The sequence below is a fragment of the Ranitomeya imitator genome, chromosome 8, assembly GCF_032444005.1.
Source record: "Ranitomeya imitator isolate aRanImi1 chromosome 8, aRanImi1.pri, whole genome shotgun sequence".
Taxonomy (NCBI): Eukaryota; Metazoa; Chordata; class Amphibia; order Anura; family Dendrobatidae; genus Ranitomeya; species Ranitomeya imitator.
Window position 1 is genome coordinate 101,303,226 of NC_091289.1, and position 16,708 is coordinate 101,319,933.

At 49.7% G+C, this 16,708-nt stretch overlaps 1 protein-coding gene across 1 annotated transcript in view; it reads right to left on the reverse strand.

Annotated features, from left to right (window-relative positions):
• The window catches only part of FAM78B (family with sequence similarity 78 member B), a 214,847-nt gene extending 200,532 nt beyond the window's left edge, over positions 1-14,315 (reverse strand). Inside the window, exon 1 of the mRNA XM_069737221.1 lies at positions 13,315-14,315. Within this exon, the coding sequence (XP_069593322.1) occupies positions 13,315-13,577 (263 nt within the window). The 5' untranslated portion in view covers positions 13,578-14,315. The remainder of the gene's footprint in view (positions 1-13,314) is intronic.
• Between the last annotated feature and the right edge of the window lie 2,393 nt (positions 14,316-16,708).

Genomic DNA, 16,708 nt, shown 5'->3' on the forward strand with positions numbered 1-16,708 from the left:
TAGTATATAGCAGCCATGTAGTATATAACACTACCCATGTAGTATATAGCAGCCATGTAGTATATAACACTGCCCATGTAGTATATAGCAGCCATGTAGTATATAACGCAGCCCACGCAGTATGTAGCAGTGTGAGCACCATATGCCTGTAAAAGAAAAATAATTAAAGTAAAAAATAGTTATATACCCACCCCCTGGAATCCAACGAAGCTCCGACGATGCGCTCACACCTGCCGCCATCTTCCGTTCCCAGAGATGCATTGCAAAATTACCCAGAAGACTTAGCAAGCGCATCGTCGGACGACGGAGGGTGAGTATAGCAGTTTTTTTTTTATTATTATTTTTAACATGACATATTTTTACTATTGATGCTGCATAGGCAGCATCAATAGTAAAAAGTTGGGGACACACAGGGTTAATAGCAGCGATAACGGAGTGCGTTACCCGTGGCCTGTTACCGCTGGCATTAACCCTGTGTGAGCGGTGACTGGAGGGGAGTATGCGGGCGCCGGGCACAGACTTCAGGGGAGTAGGGAGGGACTAATCGGACTGTGCCCATTGCTGATTGGTCGCGGCAGCCATGACAGGCAGCTGCCAAGACCAATCAGCGACGCGGGATTTCCGTTACGGAAGTTGAGGACAGAAAGACGGAAGTACCCCTTAGACAATTATATATATAGATTAGAATACTTTATAACACCAGCTTGAAAAATGATTTTAAAATCCAAAATGTTGGCCTACTGAAATGTATGTTCAGTAAATGCACTCAATACTTGGTCGAGGCTCCTTTAGCATCAATTACTGCATCAATGCGGCCCTGCATGGAGGCGATCAGCCTGTGGCACTGCTGAGGTGTTATGGAAGCCCAGGTTGCTTTGATAGCAGCCTTCACCTCGTCTGCATTGTTGGGTCTGGTGTCTCTCATCTTGCTCTTGACAATACTCCATAGATTCTCTATGGGGTTAAGGTCAGGCGAGTTTGCTGGCCAATCAAGCCCAGTGATACTGCTGTTTTTAAACCATTTATTGGTACTTTTGGCAGTGTGGACAGGTGCCAAGTCCTGCTGGAGAATGAAATTTCCATCTCCAAAAAGCTTGTCGGCAGAGGGGAGCATGAAGTGCTCTAAAATTTCTTGGTAGACGGCTGCACTGATTTTGGTTTTGATAAAACACAGTGGACCTACACCAGCAGATGACATGGGTCCCCAAACCATCACTGATTGTGGATACTTCACACTAGACGTTGGAAATCAAGGTCCCAGATTCTGGAGGAAGAGTGGAGAGGCAGACAGTCCAAGCTGCATGAGATCTAGTGTGAAGTTTCCACAATCAGTGATGGTTTGGGGAGCCATGTCATCTGCTGGTGTAGGTCCACTGTGTTTTATCAAGACCAAAGTCAGCTCAGCCATCTACAGGAAATTTCAGAGCACTTCATGCTTCCCTCTGCCGACAAACTTTCTAGAGTTGGAAATTTCATTCTCCAGCAGGACTTGGCACCTGTCCACACTGCCAAAAGTACAAATACCTGGTTTAAAAACAACAGTATCACTGTGATTGATTGGCAGCAAACTCACCTAACCTTAACCCCATGGATAATCTATGGGATATTGTCAAGAGGAAGGTGAGAGACACCAGACCCAACAATGCAGACAACCTGAAGGCTGCTATCAAAGCAACCTGGGCTTCCATAACAGCTCAGCAGTGCCACAGGCTGATCGCCTCCATGCCACGCCACATTGATGCAGTAGTTGATGCCAAAGGAGCCCCGACCAAGTATTGAGTGCATTTACTGAACATACATATCAGTAGGCCAAAATTTCAGATTTTGAAATCATTTTTTCAAGCTGGTGTTATAAAGTATTCTAATTTAGGGCTCATACTCGCGTGAAATACGGCCGAGTCTCGCATGGTACACCCGGCTCTGCCGCCGGCACTTGGGAGCAGAGCGTGCAGCTCCATGTATTGCTATGTGGCCGCACGCTCCGCTCTTGAGTGCCGGCGGCACAGCCGGGTTTTAACATGCGAGACTCGGCCGTATTTCACGGAAGTGAGTATGAGCCCTCACTGAGATAATGACTTTTGGGTTTTCACTGGCTGTAAGCTATAATCATCTATATTACCAGAAATAAAAACTTGAAATAGATCACTCTGTAATGACTCTATATGACTTTCACTTTTTGTATTGAAGAACTGAAATAAACTAACTTTTTGATGATATTCTAATTTTGTGAGATGCACCTGGATTTCAGCTGGTGACCAGGGCACAATTCTTATGTTGGCACATTACAGCTAAAAGATGCAGCAAATTCATTAAGCCCTGCACTCCTGGTAAAGGCTTTGGCATATCTTTCTCCAGCCGTATAAAATGCCAGTCTGGATAATCCGGACTAAAGATTATTTGGATTCCCCAGAATTATAATTCTAATGACTTCTCAGAACATCTCTGCTGCCAGGAGAATTGGACACATCAATGGATCCAGAAGAGTCAAACAGTTTAAGTAATGGGGAGATGATGCAGACATCGGAAAAGTATTCAATGCAGTATGGAGGTGGCAAACTGAGTCATAGGAATCCCTGACAGCAAAGGAGCATGCAGGCGGAGAGCGATCATCTGGTGACAAGATTTACAGTACAAGCTCTGCCGGAAGGACTGATGGCAGATAGTCTTCAAGGAAACCTATGTAGAGGCAGCACCACAAATTCTACGGCTTAGTCACACCACTTCAGAGTGTAGGACAATGTGGTCCTTGAGTGTGACCTGGGCAGGACATGAATTGTAATGGGCTTATAATGAACATATTCTACAGTAGCCATCAGAATGTGCTGTTTGAGCAATGGTTCCCGGCCAGCGCTCCTTCCGACTGCTGGAGGCAGCATTTGGGAGATATGTAGTTCCCACATTCCTCCTCAGAGAGTAAAAACACCAGATCCAACATTGTTATGGAAACATCAGATTAAGATCCAGCGCTGATGATCCCATGGCCCCCTTGACCAGTGACTTGGTGCAGGGCTCACGTGCTGATACCAAAGTTCCAGGAACATATAAAGACGGTCAGGGACTAAAGGGAAGGGTTTATTTTAGAACATTTCCTGCAGGTAGCTTAGATTGTTAACCTAGAGCTCCTGAATTCCCCTTTCCATAGTAAGAAAACCCTCAGCCAAGGAGTCAGCATCACCCTTCAACCTTGACTTTTCCGAGTCATTGCTCCCACTGTCTCCATCAGTCTGCCCCATGGTACAGGGATGCCGTGTGCCAGGAGAGAACGAGTGCCCTGGACAATAAGAGAATGCCTGGCTAAACTTTTCCTTGAATGATTATCCATTAACCCCTTAGTGACTGGGCCAAATTTTTCAATTCTGACCAGTGTCACTTTATGTGGTAATAACTCTGGAACGCTTCAACGGATCTCACTGATTCTGAGTATGGCAGCCCCCCCCCCCCCCCCCCATAAGAATTAGGGAATAAAGGGGGGTCTCATGCTGGGCTGTTGCGGGTGTATTTAAAGCCAGTCTTGGCAGATTTTAGGCACTCTTTCTCCCTTGAGCTGTTCTCTTTGTCGTGATGTTTATATTGTGGGAAAATCATCCAGTTCCTGGATGGATTGGTTAATGGAGTCTTGGAATGTTTGGTTATTTATATGAATCGTTCAATTGGTAGGTTTACTGTTATATTTTTAAGTTACCCAAGAATAAACATCACGGCCAATTTTATTCCACAATATTTTGTTGGGTCATTATTTTAGTATGAATGAGACTTGTGTTGCCATGTGTTTTTTGACATATTGTACTTTATGATAATGGTAAGTTGATGTCAATATTTTCTGCTTTTACTTTTAAAAATATCAGAAATGTTACAAAAAAAAACTCAAAAAATTTGCAATTTTCGAACTCTGAATGATTATAATTTAATCCACAGTCATACCATGCAAAAACATTAATAACATTTCCCTCATGTCGGCTTTACATCAGCACCATATGTAAAATGTTTTATTTTCTTAGCATTTTAGGAGGTTTAATAATGTAGCGGTAATTTTTAATTTTTTTCAAGGAAATTTACAAAACTTATTTTTAGCGATCTATTAAGGTTTGAAGTGACTTTGGGGGTCCTATATATTGTAAACCCCAAAAAGTGATACCATTTTAAAAACAGCACCCCTCTACACATTCAAAATTGCTTTCAGGTAGTTTATTAACCCTTCGGGTGCTTTTCAGGAGTTAATGCAAAATGCCATAACAGGAATGAAGACATTTATTGATATCTTGTGAACAGGCCTCTGTAGCTGGCAGACTTTAAGGCCATTATTTGGTCATGTACTGTCATAGCAAACATCAAGACAACACAATCAAGATCTCAGCGTGCTGATAGGGTTAAGGAGGGAGCCCCCACACGTCAGTAAAAAGACATATTGGTGGTCACCATGTATTAAAGGGAACTTGTCACCCCGAAATTTGCGGGTGAGGTAAGCCCACCGGCATCAGGGGCTTATCTGCAGCATTCTGTAATGCTGTAGATAAGCCCCCGATGTTACCTGAAAAAGGAGAAAAAGACGTTATATTATACTCACCCAGGGGCGGTCCTGCTGCTGGTCAGGTCAGATGGGCGTCTGGTCCGCTGCGGCGCCTCCCATCTTCATTACAAGACGTCCTCTTCTGATCTTCAGCTCCGGCGCAGGCGTACTTTGCTCTGCCCTGTTGAGGGCAGAGGATAGTACTGCACTGCGCAGGCGCCGGAAAGGTCAGAGGCCCGGCGCCTGCGCACTGCAGTACTTTGTTTGCCCTCAACAGGGCAGAGCAAAGTACGCCTGCGCCGGAGCCGTGGCTGAAGATCAGAAGAGGACGTCTTGTAATGAAGATGGGAGGCGCCGCAGCGGACCGGAGACGCCCGTTTGACCTGACCAGCAGCGGGACCGCCCCTGGGTGAGTATAATATAACGTCTTTTTCTCCTCTTTCAGGTAACATCGGGGGCTTATCTACAGCATTACAGAATGCTGTAGATAAGCCCCTGATGCCGGTGGGCTTAGCTCACCCGCGAATTTCGGGGTGACAGGTTCCCTTTAAGAATAAATCCCTGTTCAGACTATGTGTAAAGAACCTGATTTACTGTACAGGCAGGGAAAAGCTGGCTACATGTGTGGTAAGTGAAGACAGACAGATGAGTGTGGCATCCATCACGTATTTGACTACTATGCGGCATGTTTAAAGGGAGTTTGTCAGTGGAATTGCTAAGCACAGCACCCTGTCAGGGACATAGCCATAACAGTACATTCACAGGACCTAAACAGGCGCCAGTCACCTGAGGAAAGACAGAAATGCTTGTTCATTGTGAGAAAAAATAAATAAATTGGCTTAAAAATCATCATTCTCGGCAGCACAGCCCTGTGTAAACTAGACATGTGCTGCAGATAACCCTCTACTATATAATTGTCTAAGGGTCACTTCCGTCTGTCTGTCTGTCTGTCCTGCCCCCGGATATTCATTGGTCGTGGCCTCTGTCTGTGATGGAAATCCAAGTCGCTGATTGGTCTCGCCAGATGCCTGTCATGGCTGCCGCGACCAATCAGCAATGTCCACAGTCCGATTAGTCCCTCCCTACTCCCCTGCAGTCAGTGCCCTGCGCCCGCTCCATACTCCCCGCAGTCAATGCCCGGGGCCCGCTCCATACTCCCTGCAGTCAGTGCCCGGCACCCGCTCCATACTCCCCGCAGTCAGTGCCCGGGGCCCGCTCGATACTCCCCGCAGTCAATGCCTGGCACCCGCTCCATACTCCCCGCAGTCAGCGCCTGCTCCATACTCTCCTCCGGTCACCGCTCACACATGGTTAATGCCGCGGGTAACTCATTTCGTTACCGACGCTATTAACCCTGTGACCAAGTTTTTACTATTCATGCTGCCTATCCAGCATCAATAGTAAAAAGATCTAATGTTAAAATTAATAAAAAAACAAAAAACCTGCTATTCTCACCCTCCGTAGTCCGACGATGCGCTCACGCCTGCTGCCGGCTTCCGGTCCCAGAGATGCATTGCAAAATTACCCAGAAGACTTAGCGGTCTCGCGAGACCGCTAAGTGATCTGGGTAATTTTGCAATGCATCCTGGGAATGCAAGATGGCGGCAACCGCACGCATCGCCAAAGGTTTGCTGGATCCCGCCGGGTGAGTATATAACTATTTTTTATTTTAATTATTTTCTTTAACAGGGATATGGTGCTTACACTGCTAAATACTACGTGGGCTGTGTTAGATACCGCGTGGCTGCTATATACTACCTGGCCAGTGTTAGATACTATGTGGGCTGTGTTCTATACTGCGTGGGCTGTGCTATATATTACATGACCAGTGTTATATACTGCGTGGGCTGCGTTAGGCTAGGTTCCCATTGCGTTAATGGGACCGTGCTAACGGACAGCGTTGCACAGCGAAATTAACGCCGTGCAACGCGTCCGTTAGCGCGCCCATTAACAGCAATGGGGACGCGAATCATTAGCGCGTGCCATTTTCGGCACGCGCTAGCGATGTGCCGGTGTTTTGTGGCGTGCCGCGGACGCTGCTTGCAGCGTCCGAGGCGCACCCGCGGTCCGTTCCCCGCACTCGCAGATCGGAGATCTGCGAGAGCGGGGACGTTAACGCGACCCCTTTAAAACACAGTGCGTTAGCGCAATCCGCTAGCGCTAGGCGCTAAACGGATTGCACTAACGCAATCTGAACGTAGCCTTATATACTACATGGCTGCTATATACTACGTGGGCAGTGTTATATACTACGTGGCTGTGTTCTATACTGTTAGATACTATGTGGGCTGTGCTATATATTACGTGGGCTGTGTTATATATTATGTGGCCAGTGTTACATACTACGTGGGTTGTTATATACTGCGTGGCTGCTATATACTGCGTGGCTGCTATATACTGTGTGGACTGTGTTATATATTACGTGGGCTGTTATTTACTGTGTGGCCTATATTAACGCATCGGGTATTCTACAATGTGTATGTATGTATATAGCAGCCACATGGTATATACTACAGGCCACATAGTACTCCTATATAAGACGTGGCCTGTGCTATATACTATGTGGCTGCTATATACATACATACATATTCTAGAATACCCGATGCGTTAGAATCGGGCCACCATCTAGTGTATTATATTCACACAGAACAATTGTAATGATGATCGTTCTGTGCACATACACTGACTCCCCTGCGGCCATTAATTGACAGCCATTTGATAGATGGTTTAGTAAAGCTGACCACACTTCCATGCAGAAAGAGCAATCATTCATTAATACAACTGCTCTGTGCACATAAATTATATTGTTCTTGGCAGTAAGCCCTGTTCTTCGCTGGGCTCCCGACAATCTGCTTAGGCAGGAACGCTTGTACCCCATAAAGGGGCCCATGTAGGTGCATCCTTAGGGTACAGCTCCATTACTGGGTCTCCCAGAAGTTCTTCTTTATTAGGATCAGTTAATGAGATGGTCCAGGCTGAGCCCACTCCCACCTACTCAGTTTGCATCTACGTACTTACACCTTCTACAGAAGCCATAGGACAGGGGTGGGGAATCTTTTTTCTGCCATTTGGATATTTATACCATCCTTCGGGGGCCGTACAAACTCCACCCATAAAGTACATCCTGACAGTGGCACTGGTGTCAGGACGTAATCTTTCATTGCATACCCTTCAGTGTTCAGTAGTGAACACGGTGTGTGTGTGCTAACAGAGCAAGAAGAAATTAATGAGCTGGTTGTAATCAAAATACACCCCTTGCCCAAGAATGCGGTCCCTGAGAATCTGCTCGAGGGCCTGATAAAAGGTCATCGAGGGCCGTAAATGGACCGGGGGCCTGAGGTTCCTCACCCCTGCCATAGGAGGATGGAGAAGGTGCGCAGAACGGCTCGGCCAAAACTGCGCCGAACTCATTAGCAAACATGAACACAAAATCATTTCTGGAAAACGAAGCAACAGATGTGGAGAGTAAAGGTCTCGTGATCAGGGCTCGGCCCACGGTGCTGCCGACTAGCTTCAGACCATCTCTACCTGCCATCATTGCCTCTGATGAAGGTCCGTTACTGAACGAAACGTCATCACTGTGAGTTACTGAAGAATACATCTGATTTAGTGGCAAATTACTATGGGGTGCCCAGTGCTTTCTCTAGTCTGTGTCCCCTGTTCTATGTGCCTGGTTTGAACAGTCTTCAGACAAGCTAGACCCTATTGAGCAGCTGGTCAAAGATGGCATAGCTCTCTTGCCCTCGCCTGCAGTTCGAGGGGCTGTGCCCCCTTCATTGCCTACAAGAAACAGCTCGGTGCAGTAAACTTTTTTTGAGAGCTACTACTTGATGTACCTGGTAACAATGAAAAGGGGACACAGCCCCTTACAACAGATTGGTAAGTGTAAGTGTAGCGAGCTGGATGCCCACTCATATGATATTGATGGACTTTCTAAAAGGAGTTGTCCATCTAAAACTACAAGTCTGCAGTCACTCTATGTGACTGCAGACTTGTGAATCCTCACATAATGTGCACTGGGTGCTATGAGGATTCTCCAGTGGCGGACACGTGAACGCAAATATTAGATTTGCATACATGCGGTCTTGTGCTTACTGGACTGTATCCAGCTTTACTCAATGCAAGTGTATTGAGCGAGGCTGCAGTCTAGTCGAAATGTGGCTGGGACTATGCAAATCGCAAACTTGTGGTCACATGACCGCTCACTGCAGAGTGACTGCAGACTTGCAGCCTAAGGCCAGACAACCCCTTTAAGTACAGGCAATCAATTTCAAATAACCAGATAGCCCCTTTAAAGTGCATGTTGATTTCAGAATAAAGCTATGTATTGTCAGTCCTTATTATTATATTTCTACAGGTGCTGAGAGATAACTAACATGTCTGACACTACAGCTCTCACAAGAGATGTCCGTCACCTCCTAGACACCCAAAAACTGTCCGAACTTGATCCAGAAATATCAGATGTTTCTCAGCACGGTGGTGCAGTGGATAGCACAGCAGCCTTGCAGCGCGGGAGTCCTGGGTTCAAATCCCACCAAGGACGACATCTGCAAAGAGTTTGTTTGTTCTCCCCGTGTTTGTGTGGGTTTCCTCCGGGTACTCCGGTTTCCTCCCACATTCCAAAGACATACTGATAGGGAATTTAGATTGTGAGCCCCAATGTGGACAGCGATGATAATGTGTGCAAAACTGTAAAGCGCTGCGGAATATGTTAGCGCTATATAAAAATAAAGATTATTATCTGTACGGCATCAGATTTTACACATCAACACTAATTAACATTTACAAGACCAAATACTGACTCCCAGGTGAAAGAATTGCACTGTGTCCAAAGAAATTGGATGCTACGCAGTTCTTCCACATGGGATCCATTCTTCATTGAGCATCCAAAGTCTTGTACAGGCGAGTCTCATCTGAAATATGATTTTTTTCAGGTGGACACTCAGACCAAGAAAGAAGCCGCTGATCTGGCCAGTGCAGTGGTCACTAGAGAGCGGCTCCCTGGATGTGAGAGATGGATGGCAGCGACCCCAATGAGATGACATTTTATGTAAATCATACAGCCAGCAAATGAAGGACAGGGGCGCTCACAGGCAGGGAGACGCCGAAATGTCCGCTACAGCAATCTTCCAAATGTTTCCACAAGGATTGCGGAGCGCTAACAGCATTCCGGCAACAGCATGTCCTCACCACGTGCAGAATGCAGGCCTCCAGAAACAGCGGCCTGGATTCTGCTCCACCTGGAGGACGGGTGTCCTGGCAGCTCTCCAGTAATGAGGCCGAGCAAAGAGCCATTCTGTGGGAAGGGTCTGCAGGAAAAGCTACTAGCAGCAAGTGAATATTGTGCCCAAATGTGGCCCCCATCAGTGACAACGGACAGCTAGGCCTCTGACCACATGGGAACCATCAGCAGGGGATGGGACTCCCTGCCCTATTATCATACATATATCAGGGTCTGGTGTGGCGCGGGTTACTCTTAGCTCTGGTATAAAGGTGAACCTGAACCAGTAACTTATTCCACATGGCGTTCTCTGCCCACCCACTACTGTTCTGCCACCGGGCACTCACTTTGACACCCGTCTCACCCTGCCTACACATAGGGCATGTGGCCCACTACTGTTCTGCCACAGGGGCACCAAGAGGTCCAGGTATTAGACAGGTGTGTTCTGCTGGATCACGGCGTACCACCCCACTCACTGGGACACCCAGTGGAGCAGCCTCACCCTGCCTACACATAGGGCATGTGGCCCACTACTGTTCTGCCACGGGGGCACCGAGATGTCCAGGTATTAGACAGTTGTGTTCTGCTGGATCACGGCGTATCACCCCACTCACTGGGACACCCAAGACACCAGCCTCACCCTGCCTACACATAGGGCATGTGGCCCATTACTGTTCTGCCACGGGGGCATCAAGACGTCCAGGTATTAGACAGGTGCGTTCTGCTGGATCACAGCATACCACTCCACTCACTGGGACACCAGCATCACCCTGCCTACACATAGGGCATGTTGCCCACTACTGTTCTGCCACGGGGGCACCGAGACATCCAGGTATTAGGTGCGTTCTGCTGGATCATGGCGTACCACCCCATTCACTGGGACACCCGAGATGCTGGCCTCACCCTGCCTACGCATAAGGCATGTGGCCCACTACTGTTCTGCCACAGGGGCACCGAGACGTCCAGGTATTAGACAAGTGTGTTCTGCTGGATCACGGCGTACCACCCACTCACTGGGACACCAAGGACACCAGCCTCAACCTGCCTACACATAGGGCATGTGGCCCACTACTGTGGGTATACCTTGACGTTTGGTGGAGCAGCTTAGTATACATTTTTTGCAAAAAAGGTATCAACCAAATACCGTTTTTTACATCTTTTTACTAGCATTTGCCGATTACTGTGATTTTTGAAACTGAGTGTTTTTGGTTTTACTATGCTCTTTTGTGTCTTCAAGTTTCTTGGTGGTGTGTGAACATGTTCCTACAGACTTGTTCACTGTGCAAGTAGCCCATGTGTTCCTGTGTCCATAATTGTTCTCTTGTGTCTACAAAACTAGGGAGTTACCCACCACCATTCCTGTGGGCTATCTGCACAAAAGCTGTTCCACTCAGCGTGTCCACATGGACATTTCCTTTCTGAACCCTGTTCACACAGGTAATATACAGATGATCAGGTTTTTAAATACATCAGATAGGGATTGCATACATCAGTTAGAACTGCTCTATATGGGTATACCTTGACGTTTGGTGGAGCAGCTTAGTATACATTTTTTGCAAAAAACGTATCAACCAAATACCCTGTTTTTTACATCTTTTTACTAGCACTTGCGGATTACTGTGATTTTTTGAAACTGAGTGTTTTTGGTTTTACTATGCTCTTTTGTGTCTTCTGCCTACACATAGGGCATGTGGCCCACTACTGTTCTGCCACAGGGGCACCGAGAGGTCCAGGTATTAGACAGGTGTGTTCTGCTGGATCACCGCGTACCACCCCACTCACTGGGACACCCAGGACACCAGCCTCACCCTGCCTACACATAGGGCATGTGGCCCACTACTGTTCTGCCACGGGGGCACCGAGACGTCCAGGTATTAGACAGGTGTGCTCTGCTGGATCACGGCGTACCACCCCACTCACTGGGACACCCGCCTCACCCTGTCTACACATAGGGCATGTGGCCCACTACTGTTCTGCCACGGGGGCACCAAGACGTCCAGGTATTAGACAGGTACATTCTGCTGGATCACGGCGTACCACCCCACTCACTGGGACACCCGGGACGCCAGCATCACCCTGTCTACACATAGGGCATGTGGCCCACTACTGTTCTGCAACGGGGGCACCAAGACGTCCAGGTATTAGACAGGTGCATTCTGCTGGATCACGGCGAACCACCCCATTCACTGGGATACCCGAGATGCTGGCCTCACCCTGCCTACACATAAGGCATGTGGCCCACTACTGTTCTGCCACAGGGGCACCGAGACGTCCAGGTATTAGACAGGTGTGTTCTGCTGGATTACGGCGTACCACCTCACTCACTGGGACACCAGCCTCACCCAGCCTACACATAGGGCATGTGGCCCACTACTGTTCTGCCACAGGGGCACCGAGACGTCCAGGTATTAGACAAGTGTGTTCTGCTGGATCACGGCGTACCACCCCACTCACTGGGACACCCGCCTCACCCTGCCTACACATACGGCATGTGGCCCACTACTGTTCTGCCATGAGGGCACCGAGACGTCCAGGTATTAGACAGGTGTGTTCTGCTGGATCACGGCGTACCACCCCACTCACTGGGACACCCGCCTCACCCTGCCTACACATAGGGCATGTGGCCCACTACTGTTCTGCCACGGGGGCACCAAGACGTCCAGGTATTAGACAGGTGCGTTCTGCTGGATCTCAGCGTACCACCCCACTCACTGGGACACCCGGGATGCCAGCATCACCCTGCCTACACATAGGGCATGTGGCCCACTACTGTTCTGCCAAGGGGGCACCGGAACGTCCAGGTATTAGACAGGTGTGTTCTGCTGGATCACGGTGTACCACCCCACTCACTGGGACACCCGGGACGCCAGCATCACCCTGTCTACACATAGGGCATGTGGCCCACTACTGTTCTGCCACAGGGGCACGAGACGTCCAGGTATTAGACAGGTGCGTTCTGCTGGATCACGGCGTACCACCCCATCACTCACTGGGACACCGCGATGCCAGCCTCACCCTGCCTACACATAGGGCATATGTGGCCCACTACTGTTCTGCCACGGGGGCAGCGAGACGTCCAGGTATTAGACAGGTGCGTTGTGCTGGATCACGGCGTACCACCCCACTCACTGGGACACTGGGGACGCCAGCCTCACCCTGTCTACACATAGGGCACGTGGCCCACTACCACAGAATGGCTAGACAACCTGACAATACATCTCTTAAAGGGGTGTTCCACAGTCTGGAGCTGTCACTGAGGCACAAAACAGAGCAGCTCTAAAGGTATGGCAATCTCCAAGCAGCTTCAGTAGCATTACCCAGCGCCATCATCTGGGTGGGCACAGGTAGGACCCCTGCTGCTAGACTCGCTCTCACATCCAGATGTTGGCACTTGGTAACCTTTTGGAGGCCATGACCATAACTTTGGCTATATGGGAAGAGTTGGCCCGGAGATGCCAAGTATCGCTGCCTGGCTGATGGGGCACACATGCCCTCCAGAGCTGCACATGCTGCGGGGTCCCTGTCTGTCACATAACCCTGGTAGGAGCATACATGGTGACTGGCACATGCCATCCAGCTGACTTACATGCCCAGGTCGCTGTACATGTTGAAGAACTCCATTTGGTTGCAGGCTTGGATCCATCCCACCACCCAGGTGTCATTCCTGGGCAGGGGCGGCATGACCACCCGGGCCGAGGCTTTGAAGTACGGGGTCTTGTACCTTAAGACAATGGGCGAGTTCTCCTCTATGGAGGTCGGGCACTGGTCTATGGTGGCACACACGTCATACACGGTGATGTTCTCCCTCCGGATGCGGGACTTGCAGGTGAGGCTCTGCAGACAGCCCATGATCGCCGCTTCGCTCGGGGGCAGGAGGGCAGAGGCATCAATTCCACGGAACAGGGCGATCGCCGCGGTGGCAAACAATGGAGGCAGCAGAGTGGGCTCCGGCCGCCGCGTCCGGTGTCATGTGTGACAGTGCTCCGTGCACCCCGCGGAGGATGGTGAGGATGATGAGGAGTAGTCCTGGGAGGCTGCAGAGTGCAGGCGGTAATACTAGCCAGCCGCACACTGATGGATGCAGGCCCCCCTCCCCGCCCCTCCTCCTCCTCACTGCCATGCTGATCCCCGGTGCCACCTGTGCCCCCCGCCCGGCTCGCCAGGACGTGCCATGTCCCAGGTGGCAGGAGCCGGCGCCCTGCACTGTGCGGGCAGCCGCTGTGTGCAGCCGGGGAGGAGGAGCTGTCACCGCATCAGGACCGGGGATCGTGCTGGCAGGATGCGGCTCTGTGTGCGGGAGACTGCAGCGCATCCCCAGCAGCCGCCTCCGGGGTCTCACCGGTCCTCACTCCCCGAGCAGCAGCAGCGCGATTACTGGCCTCAGATTGGCCCTTCTCGGCCGCGGTAAGATTAGGTGTAATCCCCGGCTGCTGACACACGCAGGTCGTGTGTGTGGAGGACGCGCTCAGTACACGGGGACACATGACATGCGGCCATTACTGGTGGAGCCGGGAGTGCGCTACCTCGTTACCGGGAGGCGGCTGTGCGGCACGGGGCTGACTACTGAGCCTCACACTGCCGCATCCTACACATGACCGGTCGGTATCAGCCGCCACCAGGGGGAGCTCCCTGCATGCAGTCAATGGAGCCTGTCTGCAGTAGTGTCGGATAACCACCTACCGCTAGTGCTGCCCTATATAACCTACCCCTAGTGCTGCCCTATATAACCTACCCCTAGTGCTGCCCTATATAACCTACCCCTAGTGCTGCCCTATATAACCTACCGCTAGTGCTGCCCTATATAACCTACCCCTAGTGCTGTCCTATATAACCTACCCCTAGTGCTGCCCTATATAACCTACCCCTAGTGCTGTCCTATATAACCTACCCCTAGTGCTGCCCAATATAACCTACCCCTAGTGCTGTCCTATATAACCTACCCCTAGTGCTGCCCTATATAACCTACCCCTAGTGCTGTCCTATATAACCTACCCCTAGTGCTGCCCTATATAACCTACCCCTAGTGCTGTCCTATATAACCTACCCCTAGTGCTGTCCTATATAACCTACCGCTAGTGCTGCCCTATATAACCTACCGCTAGTGCTGCCCTATATAACCTACCCCTAGTGCTGTCCTATATAACCTACCCCTAGTGCTGCCCTATATAACCTACCCCTAGTGCTGCCCTATATAACCTACCGCTAGTGCTGCCCTATATAACCTACCCCTAGTGCTGTCCTATATAACCTACCCCTAGTGCTGCCCTATATAACCTACCCCTAGTGCTGTCCTATATAACCTACCCCTAGTGCTGCCCAATATAACCTACCCCTAGTGCTGTCCTATATAACCTACCCCTAGTGCTGCCCTATATAACCTACCCCTAGTGCTGTCCTATATAACCTACCCCTAGTGCTGCCCTATATAACCTACCCCTAGTGCTGTCCTATATAACCTACCCCTAGTGCTGCCCTATATAACCTACCCCTAGTGCTGCCCTATATAACCTACCGCTAGTGCTGCCCTATATAACCTACCCCTAGTGCTGTCCTATATAACCTACCCCTAGTGCTGCCCTATATAACCTACCCCTAGTGCTGTCCTATATAACCTACCCCTAGTGCTGCCCTATATAACCTACCCCTAGTGCTGCCCTATATAACCTACCCCTAGTGCTGCCCTATATAACCTACCCCTAGTGCTGCCCTATATAACCTACCGCTAGTGCTGCCCTATATAACCTACCCCTAGTGCTGCCCTATATAACCTACCCCTAGTGCTGCCCTATATAACCTACCCCTAGTGCTGCCCTATATAACCTACCCCTAGTGCTGCCCTATATAACCTACCGCTAGTGCTGCCCTATATAACCTACCCCTAGTGCTATCCTATATAACCTACCCCTAGTGCTGCCCAATATAACCTACCCCTAGTGCTGTCCTATATAACCTACCCCTAGTGCTGCCCTATATAACCTACCCCTAGTGCTGCCCTATATAACCTACCGCTAGTGCTGCCCTATATAACCTACCGCTAGTGCTGCCCTATATAACCTACCCCTAGTGCTGTCCTGTATAACCTACCCCTAGTGCTGCCCTATATAACCTACCCCTAGTGCTGCCCTATATAACCTACCCCTAGTGCTGCCCTATATAACCTACCGCTAGTGCTGCCCTATATAACCTACCCCTAGTGCTGCCCTATATAACCTACCCCTAGTGCTGCCCTATATAACCTACCCCTAGTGCTGCCCTATATAACCTACCCCTAGTGCTGCCCTATATAACCTACCCCTAGTGCTGCCCTATATAACCTACCGCTAGTGCTGCCCTATATAACCTACCCCTAGTGCTGTCCTATATAACCTACCCCTAGTGCTGCCCTATATAACCTACCGCTAGTGCTGCCCTATATAACCTACCCCTAGTGCTGCCCTATATAACCTACCCCTAGTGCTATCCTATATAACCTACCCCTAGTGCTGCCCTATATAACCTACCCCTAGTGCTGCCCTATATAACCTACCCCTAGTGCTGCCCTATATAACCTACCCCTAGTGCTGCCCTATATAACCTACCGCTAGTGCTGCCCTATATAACCTACCCCTAGTGCTGTCCTATATAACCTACCCCTAGTGCTGCCCTATATAACCTACCGCTAGTGCTGCCCTATATAACCTACCCCTAGTGCTGTCCTATATAACCTACCCCTAGTGCTGCCCTATATAACCTACCGCTAGTGCTGCCCTGTAACCTACCCCTAGTGCTGCCCTATATAACCTACCGCTAGTGCTGCCCTATATAACCTACCCCTAGTGCTGCCCTATATAACCTACCCCTAGTGCTGCCCTATATAACCTACCCCTAGTGCTGCCCTATATAACCTACCCCTAGTGCTGCCCTATATAACCTACCGCTAGTGCTGCCCTATATAACCTACCGCTAGTGCTGCCCTACATAACCTACCGCTAGTGCTGCCC